Source organism: Pseudophryne corroboree, chromosome 7 (genome assembly GCF_028390025.1).
Source record: "Pseudophryne corroboree isolate aPseCor3 chromosome 7, aPseCor3.hap2, whole genome shotgun sequence".
Classification (NCBI taxonomy): Eukaryota; Metazoa; Chordata; class Amphibia; order Anura; family Myobatrachidae; genus Pseudophryne; species Pseudophryne corroboree.
In genome coordinates, this window is record NC_086450.1 from 173,128,125 (window position 1) to 173,149,500 (window position 21,376).

The 21,376-nt window shown below is 47.9% G+C and overlaps 1 protein-coding gene across 3 annotated transcripts in view; it reads right to left on the reverse strand.

Moving 5' to 3' along the window:
* Positions 1-15,408: 15,408 nt before the first annotated feature.
* RAB3GAP1 (RAB3 GTPase activating protein catalytic subunit 1) overlaps positions 15,409-21,376 on the reverse strand; it is a 289,227-nt gene continuing 283,259 nt past the window's right edge. For all 3 annotated transcript variants that reach the window (XM_063933781.1, XM_063933783.1, XM_063933782.1), the window contains one exon: positions 15,409-17,458. In XM_063933781.1, the coding sequence (XP_063789851.1) occupies positions 17,222-17,458 (237 nt within the window). In that variant the 3' untranslated portion in view covers positions 15,409-17,221. The remainder of the gene's footprint in view (positions 17,459-21,376) is intronic.

Sequence of the window (21,376 nt, forward strand, 5' to 3'; positions counted from 1 at the left end):
CCTATAATTGAGGGCATTCAGTCCTGATATCATTGGACTGTCTTGTCATCTCTTGTGCACATCTTAAAACGAAGGTGTGAGACAATTTGCACATTATTATTATTATTGTCTACTTTTACTGTGTTTATACAATAAGTACTTGTCCTTACCACTTATTATACAGTAGTTGTGTTTTATAGCCAAGGCACCCTGATTTTAGATAAGAGGCTTCACTGCTCATTTATGTATCTGTACAGCCATATGTTCCGTGTTTACCTAGGAGGAGACGCATATGGGTTTATTTACTAATATTCGTGTTTTGTCCGTTTTGAAGGGTGTTTGAACTCGAATGGTATCGGGTGCATTTTACTGCAACTTTTTGAATCCTGATACGGTCATTCACTAAGCTGCCGAGTTTTGCACAATCGTTTTTTCCGATGTCGATGTGATTCGTAATATCAGGCAGTGTTTTTCGGGAGTGATGAGTAAAGCACTGCCTGAAAAAACACAAGGAAACCCGGCCGGATCTGTGAGATCCGTGCAGGGCTTCATTGTGTACCTTAAAAAGTTCATTAAAGTCTTTAAAATCTTGAAAAAAATTGCGTGGGGTCCCCCCTCCTAATCACAACCAGCCTCGGGCTCTTTGAGCCGATCCTGGTTGAAAAAATATGGGGGGAAAAATGACAGGGGTTCCCCCATATTTAAACAACCAGCACTGGGCTCTGCGCCTGGTCCTGGTTCCAATAATACGGGGGACAAACAGCGTAGGGGTACCCCGTATTTCTGAAACCAGCACCGGGCTCCACTAGCTGGGGAGATAATGCCACAGCCGGGGGACACTTTGATATCGGTCCCTGCGGCCGTGCCATTAAAACCCCAACTAGTCACCCCTGGCCGGGGTACCCTGGAGGAGTGGGGACCCCTTCAATCAAGGGGTCCCCCCCCTCCAGCCACCCAAGGGCCAGGGGTGAAGCCCAAGGCTGTCCCCCCCCATCCAAGGGCGGCGGATGGGGGGCTGATAGCCTTGTGAAAAAATGTGAATATTGTTTTTAGTCGCAGTACTACAAGTCCCAGCAAGCCTCCCCCGCAAGCTGGTACTTGGAGAACCACAAGTACCAGCATGCGGTGGGAAACTGGGCCCGCTGGTACCTGTAGTACTACTACTAAAAAAATACCCCCAAAAACACAGGACACACACACCGTGACAGTATAAGTTTATTACATACATGCACACCTCCAAACATACATACTTACCTATGTTCCCACGAGGCTCGGTCCTCTTCTCCATGTAGAATCCTAGGGGTACCTGTGAAAAAAATTATACTCACATAATCCAGTGTACCTTCTGTTCTTTGTATAATCCACGTACTTGGCAAAATAATAAAACGGAAACCAGACCACGCACTGAAAGGGGCCCCATGTTTACACATGGGACCCCTTTCCCCGACTGCCAGGACCCCCCCTGACTCCTGTCAAAGAGGGTCCCTTCAGCCAGTCAGGGAGCGCCACGTCGTGGCACTCTCCTGATTGGCTGTGTGCTGCTGTAGTGTCTGTCAGGCAGCACACGGCAGAGATACAATGTAGCGCCTATGCGCTCCATTGTAACCAATGGTGGGAACTTTGCGGTCAGCGGTTGACCGAAAGTAACCTCACCGCTGACCGCAAAGTTCCCACCATTGGCTACAATGGAGCGCATGCACTAAACAGACCCTTTCCCATAGATAACCATGCACAGATCTCACTGATCCGTGCATGGTTATCCAAACTCGACTGGAATAAGCAGGTCTATTTTTTTGCTGCTTTTTTTAACGAATCGAAGAAAAACAGACCCGCACTTGAGCACTCAGAAACTAACACCCAAATACGAATGAATAGTGAATGCCCGTATTGTATGAAATAACAGCCGCGTTTGACCGATGGTCTATTAATTCGTATTTCTGAATGTTGTCATTCAAACCATTACGAATAGTCCAAACACTGCTGAGATTGGTGCTTAGTGAATTCCCGGATTGGGACTTAGAAAAAAAAAACACAAATCGGACAAACTCGGATTCTTAGTAAATACTGGCCCTTATCCTCGTTGTGCAGGAGGAACTGGAATTCTCACTCCTGACTGAAGCAACTTCTGAACTGCTGCTTGCAAAGCCCTGGCCTTCGTTTCCACTGAAGACTGGCTGGTACAAAAAAACCTTTGAGGAGGGTGTTTCTTGAAAGCAAACGCATAACCGTGAGATACCGCTTCTTGCACCCAGGCATCTGTGGTAGACTGCTGCCAGATCTGTGCAAACTGAAGAAGTCGGACTCCCATGCAGGGGTCCCCCAGGTGGAGGCCCGCACCATCAGGCTGATGGCTTATCTTCTGATTTGGAAGCCGGCCCTCTGGTAGCCCAATGCTTTTTAGTCTTACCAGACTTGTCAGATAGAGACTGTTTGCCATAACCCTTTCCTCTTGCTTTTCTTGGAGTCCGAAAGGGCAGAAAAGCTGGAAATCTAGGCTTGGATTTGTGTGTGGAAGGAAACTTCACTTTCTTGGAGTCTGCTTCTGACTCCAAAATACTGTTTAATTCTTTACCAAAAAGAATATCTCCAGTAAAAGGCAAAGACTCCAGAACCTTCTTGGATTCTGAGTCAGCTTTCCATGTGTGTAGCCAAAGCGCTCTGCAAACTGCTACTGCTGAGGCTGATGCCTGAGAGGCAATTGTACCTATATCCAAGGCTGCTTCTTCCATAAAAAGAGCTGCCTGTTTGATATGTGCAATATGGGATTTTTGCTCTCTAGAAGCCATTGAAAGGTCATCCTCCAATGCATCAGCCCAGGCTGCCACTGCTTTTGCCTTCCAGGTGAAGCCATGGCTGGTCTTATGATTGCCCCAGACAAGGAGAAAATTGTTTTAAAAAAAAAAAACATCTATTTTCCTATACGTGACATCATTTAATGATGTTGAAGGCAGAGGTAATATAGATTTTCGCACCAATCGGATGACATGCGTATCTACTTTGGAAGCCACCTCCCATTTTAAACAGTCCCCAGCCAGAAGAGGATAATGGGAATTCCATTTCTTTGGAATTCTAAACTTCTTACTGGGTGTAACCCAAGCCTCTTGCATAATTTCCGTCAGCTGTTCTGACCCAGGAAACTCAGTCCTAACTATTTTGGGATGTTTAAACACAGGTGCCTTAGATTTTAACAAAGGCTCTGCTGCCTCCTCTAAGGATAGAATGGCTTTCATAGCACTAATTAGCTCAGGAATGTCCACTGAGCTGAGGCCTTCCTCCTCGTCTCTGTATGCAGACCCGGAGTGCGATGAGTACTCATCCTCCGACGAGTCCTCATCTGAAACGTGTAGATTGTGAAGATGTTGTTTCATGTCTATGTGATTTACTTACCACCGGCCTTTCACCCCGTTTCTGTTGAGAGGCTGCTGATTCCTGTACTGGATGTGATAACCCCCAGGTGGAATGTTGCATGTAAGGGTTAATAGGGTAACCTATCCCTGGTATAGGAGCTGGCATTATCCGCTCAGCTATACTGAATAATGTCTTTGCAAAAGTAGCCCATGGGGGTTCAACTTGAACCTCTGCCTGCCTCGGATTATTCAAGAGGCTTTGGTGAAAGCTAAAACAATTTGCACATAATCCATTTTGAAACAGATCCTGAGAGGTTAACCCAGCTTTACAAGACAAATATGACATGAGTGTTGGTGCTGCTGTGGAGTGTATCCTCCTCACCCTTGCCTCTTTTAGACATGAGAAGTAAATCACACACCTTTACAGTGTTAACTACACAAACTGTGGGGTAAATTTACTAAGATGGGATTTCTATTTAAGATGGGATGTTGCCCATAGCAACCAATCAGATTCTACTTCTCATTTATCTAGACCCTTCTAGAAGATAATACCTGGAATCTGATTGGTTGCTATGGGCAACTTCCCATCTTAAATAGAACTCCCATCTTAGTAAATTTACCCCTGTGACTGCAAGCATTTTACAATTTGTTAAAGTGACATACAATCCGATCCCTCCCTGCTTTGCACCAGCATTGAGGATCGGAATACACAAAAACTGACAGAAAATGGTAAAGTCAGCAATCACAGTAGCAATTAGTCACAGGTTATACATCAGTATAATAAGCAATATGAGCACATAGTCAACTACAGATATGTTTCTCCTACATACTTGAAATGTATTACTGCATTACCTTATATAGGAGTTTAGACGTATTCAGTCGCACAGCGAAAGAAAACAGCAGCAATAGTTTACAGACTCATATACATCAGGCACTTATCCAACTATTCGTACCAAAGGTAGATAGAGACTTAGTGCAGTATCAATCGGCTCAGGAGAGTGGGATACAGGGAGACTTCACCCAGCTTCCAGGATCGATCAATACGTTAGTGAACGCTGAGTGGATCCAGACGCTATTAGTGAACCTACAGTGAACACAGACACCCAAGTGAACACTGACGCACAAGTCATACAGCTGCCTATGCTGCAACTGGGTCCTTTTAGATACACAGCGTCTCAGACAGAAGCGGGAACTCCGTTCATGGCGGGAAACTGGTCATGAACTGGGGGGATGGGTGAACAAGGGAGCGTCTTACTCTCTAAAGCTCTAAAAAAAAAAATATGGCTGCTAAAAACCATCAGCCCATTGACCATGGTCCGGCTCCTGCCACAAAAAACTGAATTGCCTGAGCCAGGAGGCGGGGATACAGGGACGGGCCCGTTGCATTCTGGGAGGCCGAAAGCTTTGATCGTTTGGTGCCAATTCGCTGTCGCTACCTCATATCCCAATGTTATCCTGTGGATAACCTGTGGACCCTGCAGGGAGGTTGAATCCGAAGAACACCCTGAGTGAATGTGTGAACATCAGGAAGAGTCGCAAGTTTTCTCTGAAACCAAACCAACAAGGCAGAAATATGAACCTTGAGGGAGGCCAAACGAAGGCCTAAGTCCAGGCCCTGTTGCAGAAAAGCCAAAAGATTGGCAGTACTGAACTTGAAAACATCACAATTCTTAGCGGCACACCAGGTGAAGTAAGAATTCCAGACCCTATGATAAATCCGGTCAGAAGCCGGCTTACGGGTCTTCAACATAGTTTGAATGACCGCCTCAGAAAAACCTTTGGCTCTGAGGAATGAAGCTTCAAGAGCCACGCCGTCAAAGCCAGCCTGGCCAAATCCTAGTAGACACAGGGGCCCTGAACAAGGAGGTCTGGTCGTTGCGGAATCAGAAGAGAACGCTCTAACGAGAGACCCTGTAGGTCTGAGAACCAATGCCATCTGGGCCACGCTGGAGCGATCAGAAGTAGGATTCTTTCTTCTTGCTTGAACTTCCCTATTACTCTGGGCAGGAGTGACACCGGAGGGAACATGTACGGCAGCCGAAAGTTCCATGGAATTGCCAGTGCGTCCACGAACGCTGCTTGAGGATCCCTTGTCCTTGCTCCAAACACCAGAACCTTGTGATTGTGTCGAGACGCCATCAGGTCTACATCTGGTAGGCCCCACTTATCCACTAGGAGTTGAAATATTTCCGGATGAAGGCTCCACTCTCCGGCGTGTACGTCCTGACAACTGAGGAAGTCTGCTTTCCAGTTGAGGACTCCCGGAATGAACACTGCCTATATGGCTGGCAGATGGCGTTCCACCCATTGGAGAACTTTTGACATCTCCGACATTGCCATGTGGCTTCGAGTGCCGCCTTGATGATTTATGTACGCCACCGTGGTGGCACTGTCTGACTGTATTTGAACAGGCCTGTTCCGTACCAGAGGCAGAGCTAGTGTCAGCGCAGTGAACACTGCCCGTAATTCCAGAACGTTTATCGGGAGGTGAGACTCCTCCCAGGTCCACCGACCCTGAAGAGAGTATTGCTCCAACACCGCTCCCCAACCCCTCAGACTGGCATCCGTAATCAGAAGGACCCAGTTGCAGATCCAGAACGGACGGCCCCTGCTCAACTGCTGGTCCTGTAGCCACCACGTTTGCGACAGACGGACGTCCGGAGACCAGGAGATCATGTGAGACTTGATCCGGTGAGGCAGGCCGTCCCACTTGGCCAGAATCGGTTTCTGGAGAGGGCGGAAATGAAATTGAGCGTACTCTACCATGTCGAAAGCCAACACCATGAGGCCTAGTACTTGCATCACCGAGTGTATCAACACACGTGCCCGAGACAGGAAGCATCTTATTCCGTCCTGAGGATTCAGGACATTCTCTTGGGACAAGAACAACCGCTGGTTGTGAGTCTCCAACAGTGACCCTAGGTGCACCACAGGGACCAGGGATGATTTCTTCTAGTTGATGAGCCACCCATGGGCTTGCAGAAACTGGACCGTCAGATCCAGATGATGGAGGAGAACTTCTGGTGAATTGGCCAGGATCAGCAAGTCGTCCAGATACGGCAGGATCCTGATACCCCGACGTCGGAGCAGAGCCGTCATCACCGCCATGACTTTGGTGAAGATTCGCGGAGCTGTTGTCAGTCCAAAAGGCAAGCCCCGGTATTGATAATGTAGGTTGCCAATAGCAAACCGCAGGTACTGCTGGTGCGACATGGCAACAGGAATATGTAGGTAAGCATCCTGTATGTCCAGGGATACCATATAGTCCCCGGGCTCCAAAGTCAGAACAATAGAGCAAAGAGTCTCCATATGGAACTTGGATACTCGCACAAATTTGTTCAAAGACTTGAGGTTGAGAATGGGCCGTGAGGACCCATTCGGTTTCGGGACTAGGAACAGAGATGAATAGTACCCCCTGCCTCTGAGTCAGAGGCACTGGCACTACCACTCCTGTGTCCAGGAGGGATCGTACCACCACCTGTAGAGCGTTTGCTTCCACCTGATCCGAAGGGATGTTTGTTGAGCAAAACTGACGAGGGTGACACTTCTGGAAGGAGATGGTGTATCCGTGAGTGACGACTTCCCGTACCCAGGTGTCCAAAGTGGTCTGTAACCATGCCTGAGCAAACCCTAGAAGTCGGCCTCCCACCCTGGGAAGCCCACCCCGTCATGCAGCAGGCTTGTCAGATTTGGAAGCAGGCTGAGGGGCGGCTCAGGCTCTTTTAGGCTTGGGCTTACTGGCATTAGAAGTGCGTGACTGTTTCAGGTACGCCCGACCCTTTGCTTTACCTGGAGTTCGAAAGGAAGTACTCTTAGCCTTCGGAGCAGTACTAGACAGACATGCAGTCTTAGCAGAGGCAAGATCAGCAATAATTTTGTTGAGGTCTTCCCCAAAAAGAATATTCCCCTTAAAAGGGAAAACCTCCAGAGTTTTCTTAGAGTCCAGATCCACAGACCAGAACCATAACCACAGGATCCGGCGAGCCAGAATGGACGTAGTAGCCGCTTTGGCCGCCAGAACACCAGCATCGGAAGCCGCCTCCTGAATGTATTTAGAAGCCGTAACAATATACGAGACGTTGTTTAGCATTATCAGGAAAGTTAGATGGTAGTTCCGCTTCCACCTCCTGAACCCAAGCCGTGATGGCTTCAGCAGCCCAAGAGGCCGCAATAGTAGGTCTATGCACAGCTCCAGCGAGAGAATAAATAGTGATAAAGCTAAATATTTATCTTATATAATACCCTTTATGAGGTCTAAGAACACTGTACGCTATTTACGTATGGAGTACCGTAAGGGTACGCACGTTGCGTAACAATCGCTTAGCCATAGTCGAGACGCTCAAGCGTCACGTTCGCTCACGGCCAAGAGATCACAGGCAGGCACGCTATTGGCTGCCGACTAACGTAATGATTCGCTATAGCGTAGCGGACGCTCGGGACCACGAGGAGATCACCAGCGGCGCTGACGCTCACAATGTTAAACCTTTATATCTAAACCATAAACAGTGTATTATGCAGTAAGACCTTAGTGTAGTGATAGAGTGTAAATGCAGCACAGTATAACCTTATTAACTTAAAAGCTGTTCGAGCGTCACCGACGCTCTGAGAATACTTAACACTATAAGAAATACACAGATACCGTGCTTAGGGTCCAACGCCTTATATATATATTATGAATGTTATACTTGCAAAAGAATTAATACAATACAAGTCATACACTACAATATAACATAGACTAACTAACCAGATAACTACACGGGAAATACAATACAATACAATTACGTTTTAAGGGAAAAATAAGAGAAAGAGGAGAAGAGAGAGAGAGAGATATGGCCCATAATAACAAGAAAGACAATATGATTGCGGAGAAAACTTACGCACAAGGGGAACGATCGCATGCGCCTCTGGACATCCAGCTCCCGATTTTCAGCAATGAGAACCGTTGAAGAGTGAGCTGGATGTGATCGGCTTGTCTATTTATGCCCCACACACAATACAATTCAATGGTCCCTACAATCTCATTGTTCATTGGACACAGGAATTCCTCCTCGCATTATAACAAAAGGTCATAGGTTGATTCATACAGGTGGGCTGTGACGATTTCCAACTGCTCAGGTGGGTGGGGAACTGGGTTTCCCGCCGCATGGATAAGTAAGTGCAAATAATAGTAAATGGACATAAACTTCTTATGTCCATAACTATTCGCACGAGCGATTAATCCGCTTCAAACCAACACCAGAATATTGCTAATTAAATACTCTTCCGATGGATACTAAACACCACAGTATTACTCCTGTCTGACCCTTCGTATCAAACAAAGAGGGATTTCTCTGTCCATGAACATCCTACATTAACCAAACTTTCAGATTCTATCAAAAGGACCATAATCTACAAAATAAGAATTTACTTACCGATAATTCTATTTCTCGGAGTCCGTAGTGGATGCTGGGGTTCCTGAAAGGACCATGGGGAATAGCGGCTCCGCAGGAGACAGGGCACAAAAAGTAAAGCTTTAGGATCAGGTGGTGTGCACTGGCTCCTCCCCCTATGACCCTCCTCCAAGCCTCAGTTAGGTACTGTGCCCGGACGAGCGTACACAATAAGGAAGGATTTATGAATCCCGGGTAAGACTCATACCAGCCACACCAATCACACTGTACAACCTGTGATCTGAACCCAGTTAACAGTATGATAACAGCGGAGCCTTTGAAAAGATGGCTCACAACAATAATAACCCGATTTTTGTAACTATGTACAAGTAATGCAGATAATCCGCACTTGGGATGGGCGCCCAGCATCCACTACGGACTCCGAGAAATAGAATTATCGGTAAGTAAATTCTTATTTTCTCTATCGTCCTAGTGGATGCTGGGGTTCCTGAAAGGACCATGGGGATTATACCAAAGCTCCCAAACGGGCGGGAGAGTGCGGATGACTCTGCAGCACCGAATGAGAGAACTCCAGGTCCTCCTTAGCCAGGGTATCAAATTTGTAGGATTTTACAAACGTGTTTGCCCCTGACTAAATAGCCGCTCGGCAAAGTTGTAAAGCCGAGACCCCTCGGGCAGCCGCCCAAGATGAGCCCACCTTCCTTGTGGAATGGGCATTTACATATTTTGGCTGTGGCAGGCCTGCCACAGAATGTGCAAGCTGAATTGTATTACACATCCAACTAGCAAAAGTCTGCTTAAAAGCAAGAGCACCCAGTTTGTTGGGTGCATACAGGATAACAGCAAGTCAGTTTTCCTGACTCCAGCCGTCCTGGAACCTATATTTTCAGGGCCCTGACCACATCTAGCAACTTGGAGTCCTCCAAGTCCCTAGTAGGCGCAAGACACCACAATAAGCTGGTTCAGGTGAAACACTGACACCACCTTAGGGAGAGAACTGGGGACGAGTCCGCAGCTCTGCCCTGTCCGAATGGACAAACAGATATGGGCTTTTTTGAGAAAAAAACCACCAATTTGACACTCGCCTGGTCCAGGCCAGGTCCAAGAGCATGTTCACTTTTCATGTGAGATGCTTCAAATCCACAGATTTGACTGGTTTTAAACCAATGTGTTTTGAGGAATCCCAGAACTACGTTGAGATCCCACAGTGCCACTGGAGGCACAAAAGGGGGTTGTATATGCAATACTCCCTTGACAAACTTCTGGACTTCAGGAACTGAAGCCAATTCTTTCTGGAAGAAAAATCGACAGGGCCGAAATTTGAACCTTAATGGACCCCAATTTGAGGCCCATAGACACTCCTGTTTGCAAGAAATGCAGGAATCGACCGAGTTGAAATTTCTTCGTGGGGCCTTCCTGGCCTCACACCACGCAACATATTTTCGCCACATGTGGTGATAATGTTGTGCGGTCACCTCCTTTCTGGCTTTGACCAGGGTAGGAATGACCTCTTCCTGAATGCCTTTTCCCTTAGGATCCGGCGTTCCACCGCCATGCCGTCAAACGCAGCTGCGGTAAGTCTTGGAACAGACATGGTACTTGCTGAAACAAGTCCCTTCTTAGCGGCAGAGGCCATAAGTCCTCTGTGAGCATCTCTTGAAGTTCCGGGTACCAAGTCCTTCTTGGCCAATCCGGAGCCATGAGTATAGTTCTTACTCCTCTACGTCTTATAATTCTCAGTACCTTAGGTATGAAAAGCAGAGGATGGAACACATACACCGACTGGTACACCCACGGTGTTACCAGAATGTCCACAGCTATTGCCTGAGGGTCTCTTAACCTGGCGCAATACCTGTCCCGTTTTTTGTTCAGACGGGACGCCATCATGTCCACCTTTGGTAATTCCCAACGGTTTACAATTATGTGGAAAACTTCCCCATGAAGTTCCCACTCTGCCGGGTGGAGGTCGTGCCTACTGAGGAAGTCTGCTTCCCAGTTTCCATTCCCGGAATGAAACACTGCTGACAGTGCTATCACATGATTTTCCGCCCAGCGAAAAGTCCTTGCAGTTTTTGCCACTGCCCTCCTGCTTCTTGTGCCGCCCTGTCTATTTACGTGGGCGACTGCCGTGATGTTTTATCCCACTGGATCAATACCGGCTGACCTTGAAGCAGAGGTCTTGCTAAGCTTAGAGCATTATAAATTTACCCTTAGCTATATTTATGTGGAGAAAAATCTCCAGACTTGATCACACTCCCTGGAAATTTTTTCCTTGTGTGACTGCTCCCCAGCCTCTCGGGCTGGCCTCCGTGGTCACCAACATCCAAAACTGAATGCCGAATCTGCGGCCCTCTAGAAGATGAGCACTCTGTAACCACCACAGGAGAGACACCCTTGTCCTTGGATATAGGGTTATCCGCTGATGCATCTGAAGATGCGATCCGGACCATTTGTCCAGCAGATCCCACTGAAAAGTTCTTGCATGAAATCTGCCGACTGGAATTGCTTCGAAGGAAGTCACCATTTTTTTACCATGGCCCTTGTGCAATGATGCACTGATTTTAGGAGGTTCCTGACTAGCTCGGATAACTCCCTGGCTTTCTCTTCCGGGAGAAACACCTTTTTCTGGACTGTGTCCAGAATCATCCCTAAGCACAGGAGACTTGTTGTCGGGATCAGCTGCGATTTTGGAATATTTAGAATCCACCCCTGCTGTTGTAACAGTATCCGAGATAGTGCTACTCCGACCTCCAACTGTTCCCTGGACTTTGCCCTTATCAGGAGATCGTCCAAGTAAGGGATAATTAAGACGCCTTTTCTTCGAAGAAGAACCATCATTTCGGCCATTACCTTGGTAAAGACCCGGGGTGCCGTAGACAATCCAAACGGCAGCGTCTGAAACTGATAGTGACAGTTCTGTACCACGAACCTGAGGTACCCTTAGTGATAAGGGCAAATTTGGGACATGGAGGTAAGCATCCCTGATGTCTCGGGACACCAGATAGTCCCCTTCTTCCCGGTTCGTTATCACTGCTCTGAGTGACTCCATCTTGATTTGAACCTTTGTAAGTGTTCAAATTTTTTTAGATTTAGAATAGGTCTCACCTAGCCTTCTGGCTTCAGTACCACAATATAGTGTGGAATAATACCCCTTTTCTTGTTGTAGGAGGGGTAATTTAATTATCACCTGCTGGGAATACAGCTCGTGAATTTTTTCCCATACTGCCTCCTTGTCGGAGGGAGACCTTGGTAAAGCAGACTTCAGGAGCCTGCGCAGGGGAAACGTCTCGACATTCCAAACTGTACCCCTGGGATACTACTTGTAGGATCCAGGGGTCCTGTACGGTCTCAGCGTCATGCTGAGAGCTTGTCAGAAGCGGTGGAACGCTTCTGTTCCTGGGAATGGGCTGCCTGCTGCAGTCTTCTTCCCTTTCCTCTATCCCTGGGCAGATATGACTCTTATAGGGACGAAAGGACTGAAGCTGAAAAGACGGTGTCTTTTTCTGCAGAGATGTGACTTAGGGTAAAAACGGTGGATTTTCCAGCAGTTGCCGTGGCCACCAGGTCCGATGGACCGACCCCAAATAACTCCTCTTCCTTTATACGGCAATACACCTTTGTGCCGTTTGGAATCTGCATCACCTGACCACTGTCGTGTCCATAAACATCTTCTGGCAGATATGGACATCGCACTTACTCTTGATGCCAGAGTGCAAATATCCCTCTGTGCATCTCGCATATATAGAAATACATCCTTTAAATGCTCTATAGTCAATAAAATACTGTCCCTGTCAAGGGTATCAATATTTTTAGTCAGGGAATCCGACCAAGCCACCCCAGCTCTGCACATCCAGGCTGAGGCGATCGCTGGTCGCAGTATAACACCAGTATGTGTGTGTATATACTTTTTTGATATTTTTCCAGCCTCCTGTCAGCTGGCTCCTTGAGGACGGCCCTATCTATAGACGATACCGCCACTTGTTCTGATAAGCGTGTGAGCGCCTTATCCACCCTAAGGGGTGTTTCCCAACGCGCCCTAACTTCTGGCGGGAAAGGGTATACCGCCCATATTTTCTATCGGGGGGAACCCACGCATCATCACACACTTCATTTAATTTATCTGATTCAGGAAAAACTACGGTAGTTTTTTCACATCCCACATAATACCCTCTTTTGTGGTACTTGTAGTATCAGAAATATGTAACACCTCCTTCATTGCCCTTAACGTGTGGCCCTAATAAGGAATACGTTTGTTTATTCACCGTCGACACTGGATTCAGTGTCCCTGTCTGTGTCGACCGACTAAAGTAAACGGGCGTTTTAAAACCCCTGACGGTGTTTTTGAGACGTCTGGACCGGTACTAATTGTTTGTCGGCCGTCTCATGTCGTCAACCGACCTTGGCGCGTGTTGACATTATCACGTAATTCCCTAAATAAGCCATCCATTCCGGTGTCGACTCCCTAGAGAGTGACATCACCATTACAGGCAATTGCTCCGCCTCCTCACCAACATCGTCCTCATACATGTCGACACACACGTACCGACACACAGCACACACACAGGGAATGCTCTGATAGAGGACAGGACCCACTAGCCCTTTGGAGAGACAGAGGGAGAGTTTGCCAGCACACACCAAAAACGCTATAATTATATAGGGACAACCTTATATAAGTGTTTTCCCTTATAGCATCTTTTTTATATATTTCTAACGCCAAATTAGTGCCCCCCCTCTCTGTTTTAACCCTGTTTCTGTAGTGCAGTGCAGGGGAGAGCCTGGGAGCCTTCCCTCCAGCCTTTCTGTGAGGGAAAATGGCGCTGTGTGCTGAGGAGATAGGCCCCGCCCCTTTTTCGGCGGCCTCGTCTCCCGCTCTTAACGGATTCTGGCAGGGGTTAAATATCTCCATATAGCCCCCGGAGGCTATATGTGAGGTATTTTTAGCCAAAAAAGGTTTTCATTTGCCTCCCAGGGCGCCCCCCTCCCAGCGCCCTGCACCCTCAGTGACTGCCGTGTGAAGTGTGCTGAGAGGAAAATGGCGCACAGCTGCAGTGCTGTGCGCTACCTTAAGAAGACTGAGGAGTCTTCTGCCGCCGATTCTGGACCTCTTCTCGTTTCAGCATCTGCAAGGGGGCCGGCGGCGAGGCTCCGGTGACCATCCAGGCTGTACCTGTGATCGTCCCTCTGGAGCTAATGTCCAGTAGCCAAGAAGCCAATCCATCCTGCACGCAGGTGAGTTCACTTCTTCTCCCCTAAGTCCCTCGTTGCAGTGATCCTGTTGCCAGCAGGACTCACTGTAAAATAAAAAACCTAAGCTAAACTTCTCTAAGCAGCTCTTTAGGAGAGCCACCTAGATTGCACCCTTCTCGGCCGGGCACAAAAATCTAACTGAGGCTTGGAGGAGGGTCATAGGGGGAGGAGCCAGTGCACACCACCTGATCCTAAAGCTTTACTTTTTGTGCCCTGTCTCCTGCGGAGCCGCTATTCCCCATGGTCCTTTCAGGAACCCCAGCATCCACTAGGACGATAGAGAAATAGGGTTAGCACTTATGAGATAGATACACGGAGTAGATATCACACAGCTATGTGCACACACACAGTCACATATACAATGCAGAGGTTATGACAAACAATAAAACTGCACTGGACTAGCAATACTAAGTAAAGCTATATATGTCACTGGATATAACAATGCACAGAAAGACTGGATGTATATCACAGGGAACTTGTACCAGATTACCCTGTCACAATGCACTATTTCTTAACTAACACTGCCAAAAGACATGTAGAATACTTAAGTGTCCTGCAAATGCACAGCGCTGACTACAGAGGCGGCTTTGCAGAGGAGGTTTTGCCCATGCAGTCCCAGAGCAGTGTGATGGCGCCAAACACTGTCACAGGGAATGAGGGAGAAGATATATGCAGCTCTAGGATGGCAACATTTATATAAAATGGCGCGAGGGGCTACAGGCCGGAGCCATATCCCCTAGCTCGACTACCTCATCGGGTACTGCGGGCCCTTGTAAAACGGGTTAAAACCCAACCTGTGCCCTTGCCCTGGTGGTCTAGTGGGGTCCCTATACCAACACAGTGACCACGCTAGTGCGCGGGGCCCCCCTCCCACAGGCCGTGCCGGATCGCAGTGGGGGACCCTCTTACCTCCTCCCTGATGCAGCCACACGATCCTGGAGAGAAGCGGTGGATGTGTGTGCTATGCACCGTGAACCGGAGCCCTCCGCTGTAAGTACTCGGCCACCACGGACACGGGAGTATACAGCTCCGCCAGGGGAGGTGATGGAGCCACAGCATTTAATATCAGACTGACATCCAGCACTTGTCAGTGCTATGTTGCGGCCCTTGAAGTCTTCAATCTTCGGGAAAAAAAGCTCTTTTCAGGGCTGCTTGGAGCAGCCCACCTGTTAGTGATCCGGCCTGCAGGGCACCAACTTACAAACTGAGCTCCAGTGCCTGGAGGTGGGGATATAGAGTAGGCGGCGCTATGCATCCTGGGAACAGTCAAAGCTTTTATCCTGTTGGTGCCTCGGATCAAGATCCTACTCCACACCCCAATGTTATTCCCTGTGGAATACCGGTGTACCCCGCTGCAGAAAACATTGTGGCTAATTTAATCCCCCCCCCCCCCCCCTAACTGTTGTCTCTTTTTCTCTACAAAGCACTGACAATGCATCACACAATAACAGCCCACTGATCAGATATTTATTGCATGTTTACAATCAGAACTGTTCATTTTTAATTGCATGGTCACATAAAATACTACATGGAAATAATCTCTTACTAAATGTAAGAGATCTGCTCCACAATACAGATCACAAAGAGCATGTAAGATGTGAGCGAGAATTATTCAGCACAGGTGGGTAGTCAAAGAAAATTGGATTTCCATTTTTAATAATGAAAATGTTTGTCCCAGGTACATTCCTGTGTACATATAGTGGTTGTTTTATTACCATTAAATGAGGTGGGGGGCTCAAATTAAATGATTTTTTAAAACAACTAAAAATGACACAAACTGGACCAATGAAACACACATTAAATACAGGTACGTATATCTTCTGTTATCTGCATGTTACAGCTCTGACCTGAATCCCCAGACTTAACCTATGAACTGGGAGAGGAGACCAATAGGGAGAGATAAACCGTAGTGTGCAGGTACAGTATTTACCATGACAGTCTACCGTATAACCTGTATTTCTTACATTGCTACAATTTTACAATATAGAGGAGCCGCACTGTTATCAGACAGAAATGATGAACAGAAGCAGCGTTTCCCAAATCCAGTCCTCATACCACCCCAACAGTTCATGTTTTCAGGATTGAAGTCACTATGGGCCTGCAATTATCCTACATGTTTTCAGGTAGGGGGTGTGAAGTCTGAATTTAGGAAACCCTGAGCTAGAACCAGAATCTGTAAAAGAAAATGAACCTTTTTAGTTCTGGTCCTGTCTGGTTGCTGATTGTTGCTGTTTAGTGATAAATTCCTTGATGTTTGAGGTAAGTGCTGAAATGCTGGAGTGTACAATTACAGCCTCATCTGCTCTCAGCATCCTGGAGGCCTAATCTGTGCAGCATTTCCTGAATATGTTATTTAAGTATAAAGAGGAGTTGTCAGGAATATTTACTAAAATATAATAAACCTAAATACTGGCCACGTAGACATCCTGGAAATTGGAGGACAATGTGTAATATTACAATATCACAAACCAGAGCCAGATAAGCTGCAAGATACCTTACTACACATTTCCAGAGAGGAATTTATTTGTACTACTATAATTTAGGCGGGGATGAGCTGCTAATAGGGGAATACAATTGCTGTGCACCCCGGCTGCCACTAGAGGTCACCCAACAGAGCAATTCAGTTGTTGCTCTGTTTGTGTGCGCATGCAGGGGGGTTGTTCACATTTCAGCTCACAGCCTCCTGCGAGAGCTGAAATGTGTGGAACCAAAGGTACTAATGGGCACGCCCAACAGTGGTGGGGCTGTTGCAGACACCCACGCGATGACAACAATTGTACAGCTGCCTTCGTCACCCACAATACAAATGAATCGCCCCTTAAAGGTTTTTTTTTTTTTTATGGGACCTGGCAATGTGGTCCATCACTCAGGTCTTGTGAGCAACAGGTGGGGTCCTACATTTTGGCTTCATTGGGTATGCTCTACAGTAACTAACTACACCAGGTAGCAGACTACTGCTGTTGCATGATGTGCTGAATGTTAATGTCTCAAAGCTGCTGCTCCATCTGCAAAAGCTGTAGGGCCACCAAACACTTTATGTAGCATCCCCTCAGGACTCAGGGCCAGCAGATGGTGACTGTTGTCTGACTATAAATGAACACAGCTGTTCTCTAGTTACGAGTCCTAGCAAGCAGGGCAAACACTTAACAAGCTACATTACTCACCAAATAGGTTTGCATTAGAATGAGCCCTTAACTATTGACCTACAATGGTGACTTTATCCGAGTGTCCATATCCTAAGAGCAGGACCTTAGAACATTAGAAGAAGGAGGTGTCAGAGGAGAAAGCTCCTGCAAGCCTGAAATCATCCTTTGTGAGCACGCTGTACATCCGGTGGGGCAGTGTCTTGGAATATGGAGCTGGTCTGGGAACAGTGGTGCGCAGAATAACTTCGCGGCCTGCTGGGGGAGGGAAATCTGTTCCCGATATCAGCTTCCGCTCATCCGAAGAACTAGACCTCTTGGGTTCCTCATCCATGGGGGCCAAGGCTGCAATCTGAACAAAACACAACGCTCAGAACCATTTATTTATAAACAAGGTCTGCAAAACACTGTGCATCTGTACACATTAATCACAAATCAATAAATGTGTCCATATTCTGATTAGTGGGAAAACAATGGCGCATTTATGATAGATACACCAGGAGCAGTCTGCTCTCACTGCACAAGCATGCAAAGGGTTTCATGTCCTATTGACTAACTTGCAAACACAAACCAGTGGCCATTTGCTAAGATAAAGTATATGGCTTTAGTTAATGCCTTCAAACATGTATTTATCGCACAATCTCGTAACAGAGAGAAGCTGTTATAAAACTAACAGATTACAGATAGTATTAAACAAATCCTTTTCCTAATTGAGTTTATAAAGATTTTCAGGGGGTTAGAAGAAATACCCATTTTTCTTCATGATCCGCCCCCTCCCAGTCTCTCACATCTGAACCCCTCAGGCTGTTTGTTTTTAGAAATTGCAGTCATCAGACATGCTCCACGGAGGATGTCCTGCTACAGAGGCAGGACAGAAATGTTGCTTTATCCTGGCTTTACATTTGTCCTTCTCTTCCATCCACGATCTAAAGCAGGCTTGTCCAACCCGCGGCCCGCGGGCCGCATGCGGCCCAAGTCGGCTAGTAATGCGGCCCAGGAGCAGCACTGCAGCAGAGGTTTTTTTTTACCGGAGTACGGACACCACATGTGAGGCTGAGCCAGCCCCAGCAGGCTGTCAGCACATCCTGATTGGATTGCTGCTGCTGGGACCAGCACCAGCTCACGCCCTCTCCGCTGTCAGTCACAGTGTAGCCCTCCTCTGCTGCATAGCGGCACACGTGACTGAGCAGCGCGAGAGTAGAGGAGCCCAGGGGAGAAGTTGGTTGTACAAGAACACGTGGAGCGGCGGACGGAGACGGAGGCAGCGCTGCAGGAGCGGTAAGTATGTGTTTGTGCGTGTGTGTGTTTTTTTTTACAGCTACAAGGGGCACAGTACAAGGGCGCAGCTACAAGGGGCACAGTACAAGGGGGCAGCTACAGGGCCACAACTACAAGGGGCACAGTACAAGGGGGCAGCTACAGGGCCACAACTACAAGGGGCATAGTACAAGGGGGCAGCTACAGGGCCACAACTACAAGGGGCACAGTACAAGGGGGCAGCTACAAGGGGCACAGTACAAGGGGGCAGCTACAGGGCCACAACTACAAGGGGCACAACTAGAAGGGGCACAGTACAAGGGGCACAGCTACAGGGGCACAACTACAAGGGGCACAGTACAAGGGGCGCAGCTATAGTGGCACAGCTACAAGGGGCGCAGCTACAGGGGCACAACTACAAGGGACGCAGCTACAAGGGGCACAGCTATAGTGGCACAGCTACAAGGGGCACATCTACAAGGGCACAGCTACAAGGGCACAGCTACAAGGGCACAGCTACAAGGGCACAGTACAAGGGGCACAACTACAGGGGCACAACTACAAGGGGCGCAACTACAAGGGGCACAGTACAAGGGGGCAGCTACAGGGGCACAACTACAAGGGGCACAACTACAAGGGGCACAGTACAAGGTGGCAGCTACAGGGGCACAACTACAAGGGGCACAACTACAAGGGGCACAGTACAAGGTGGCAGCTACAAGGGGCACAACTACAAGGGGCACAACTACAAGGGGCACAGTACAAGGTGGCAGCTACAAGGGCACAGCTACAAGGGCACAGTACAAGGGGCACAACTACAGGGGCACAACTACAAGGGGCGCAACTACAAGGGGCACAGTACAAGGGGGCAGCTACAGGGGCACAACTACAAGGGGCACAACTACAAGGGGCACAGTACAAGGTGGCAGCTACAGGGGCACAACTACAAGGGGCACAACTACAAGGGGCACAACTACAAGGGGCACAGTACAAGGTGGCAGCTACAAGGGGCACAACTACAAGGGGCACAACTACAAGGGGCACAGTACAAGGTGGCAGCTACAAGGGGCACAACTACAAGGGGGCAGCTACAAGGGGCACAACTACAAGGGGCACAGTACAAGGGGGCAGCTACAAGGGGGCAGCTACAAGGGGCACAGTACAAGGGGGCAGCTACAAGGGGCACAGTACAAGGGGGCAGCTACAAGGGGCACAGTACAAGGGGGCAGCTACAAGGGGCACAGTACAAGGGGGCAGCTACAGGGGCACAACTACAAGGGGCACAGTACAAGGGGCACAGCTACAAGGGGCACAACTACAAGGGGGCAGCTACAAGGGGGCAGCTATAGTGGCACAGCTACAAGGGACGCAGCTACAGGGGCACAGCTACAAGGGACGCAGCTACAAGGGGCACAGTACAAGGGGGCAGCTACAGGGGCACAGCTACAGGGGCACAACTACAAGGGGCACAACTACAAGGGGCACAACTACAAGGGGTGCAGCTACAAGGGGCGCAGCTACAAGGGGCGCAGCTACAGGGGCACAACTACAAGGGACGCAGCTACAGGGGCACAGCTACAAGTAAGTTTAATATGTTAACTATGTTTTCTATGGTTTTTTTGGATGATCAGGTATCGTTACTGTTATTTTATTTTATTTGTGGCCCAAAACAAATTTTCATCTTCTAATGTGGCCCAGGGAAGGTGAAAGGTTGGACACCCCTGATCTAAAGTGTTTTACGGACACATTTCCTCTCATTTTATTTTAAGGAGTAAAACATAAGCGTTGGTTTTCCATGTGAGTCAGCACTGTACATATGTATGTACGATGTACTATGCGGAGAAGAAAGATAAAGTGGACGAGAGAGATAAAGTACCAGCCCGTCAACTCCTGTCATTTTTAAAACACACGTAGAGTTGGCTTGGAGAGAGATGAAGTTCCAGCCAATCAGCTCCCAACTGCCATGTTATAAGCTGTGTTTGAAAAATGACAAGTGAGAGCTGATTGGTTGGTGGTTTCTCTCTCTCCGAGGCTTAGTACAACTCCCCCCAAATGTCTTAAACAGTTGATAGTCCTCTGTCATGTTATGTGTAAAATAAAAAAGTCATATAAAAATACTTCTACTTATCACAGAAATGCCTTCAATGTAAAATAAACACATATTTAGTGTTATAAAGCTTGGCTGGCTTGCTTGCCTTTGTCACAAAGGTACACAAACAATATAAAAAAAGAAAACCAAATTTTGCATACATTTTTTCCCTTAATAGCTTGCGGTATAAAAGGAGATTTATGGTAGACTTACCATTGTTAAATCTCTTTCTGCAAGGTACACTGGATTCCACAGGGAATAACATTGGGGTGTAGAGTTGGATCTTGATCCGAGGCACCAACAGGCTAATGCTTTCACTGTTCCCAGGATGCACTGCACCGCCTCCTCTATAGCCCCGCCTCCAGGCACTGGAGCTCAGTTTTGTTAACCAGTCCAATGCAGTAGCAGGTAAGAGAGACGGAAGATGTTGTCACATAGAACCACATTCTCACGACAGGAGAAGGGACTAGCGGCTAATGCTATACAAACGAAATTTCACAGTGGTAAGTCTACCATAAATCTCCTTTTCTGCAGCTGGGTACACTGGTATTCCACAGGGAATAACATCGGGGATGTCCCAAAGCAGTTCCTCACGGGAGGGGACGCACTGTAGCGGGCACAAGAACCCGGCTTCCAAAGGAAGCACCCTGTGAGGCGGAAGTATCAAAGGCATAGAACCTGATGAACGTGTTCACAGAGGACCATGTAGCCGCCCTGCACAATTGTTCAGCGGACGCACCACGGCGGGCCACTCACGGAGGTCCAACCGACTGAGTAGAATGGGCCTTGATAGCAGCAGGAGCTGGGAAGCCCAGCCTGCGCATAAGCTTGTGCAATCACCATTCTAATCCCTCTGGCCAAGGTCTGCTAATTCGCAGGCCAGCTATGCTTGTGATAACCAAAAATTACAAAAAGGGAATCTGA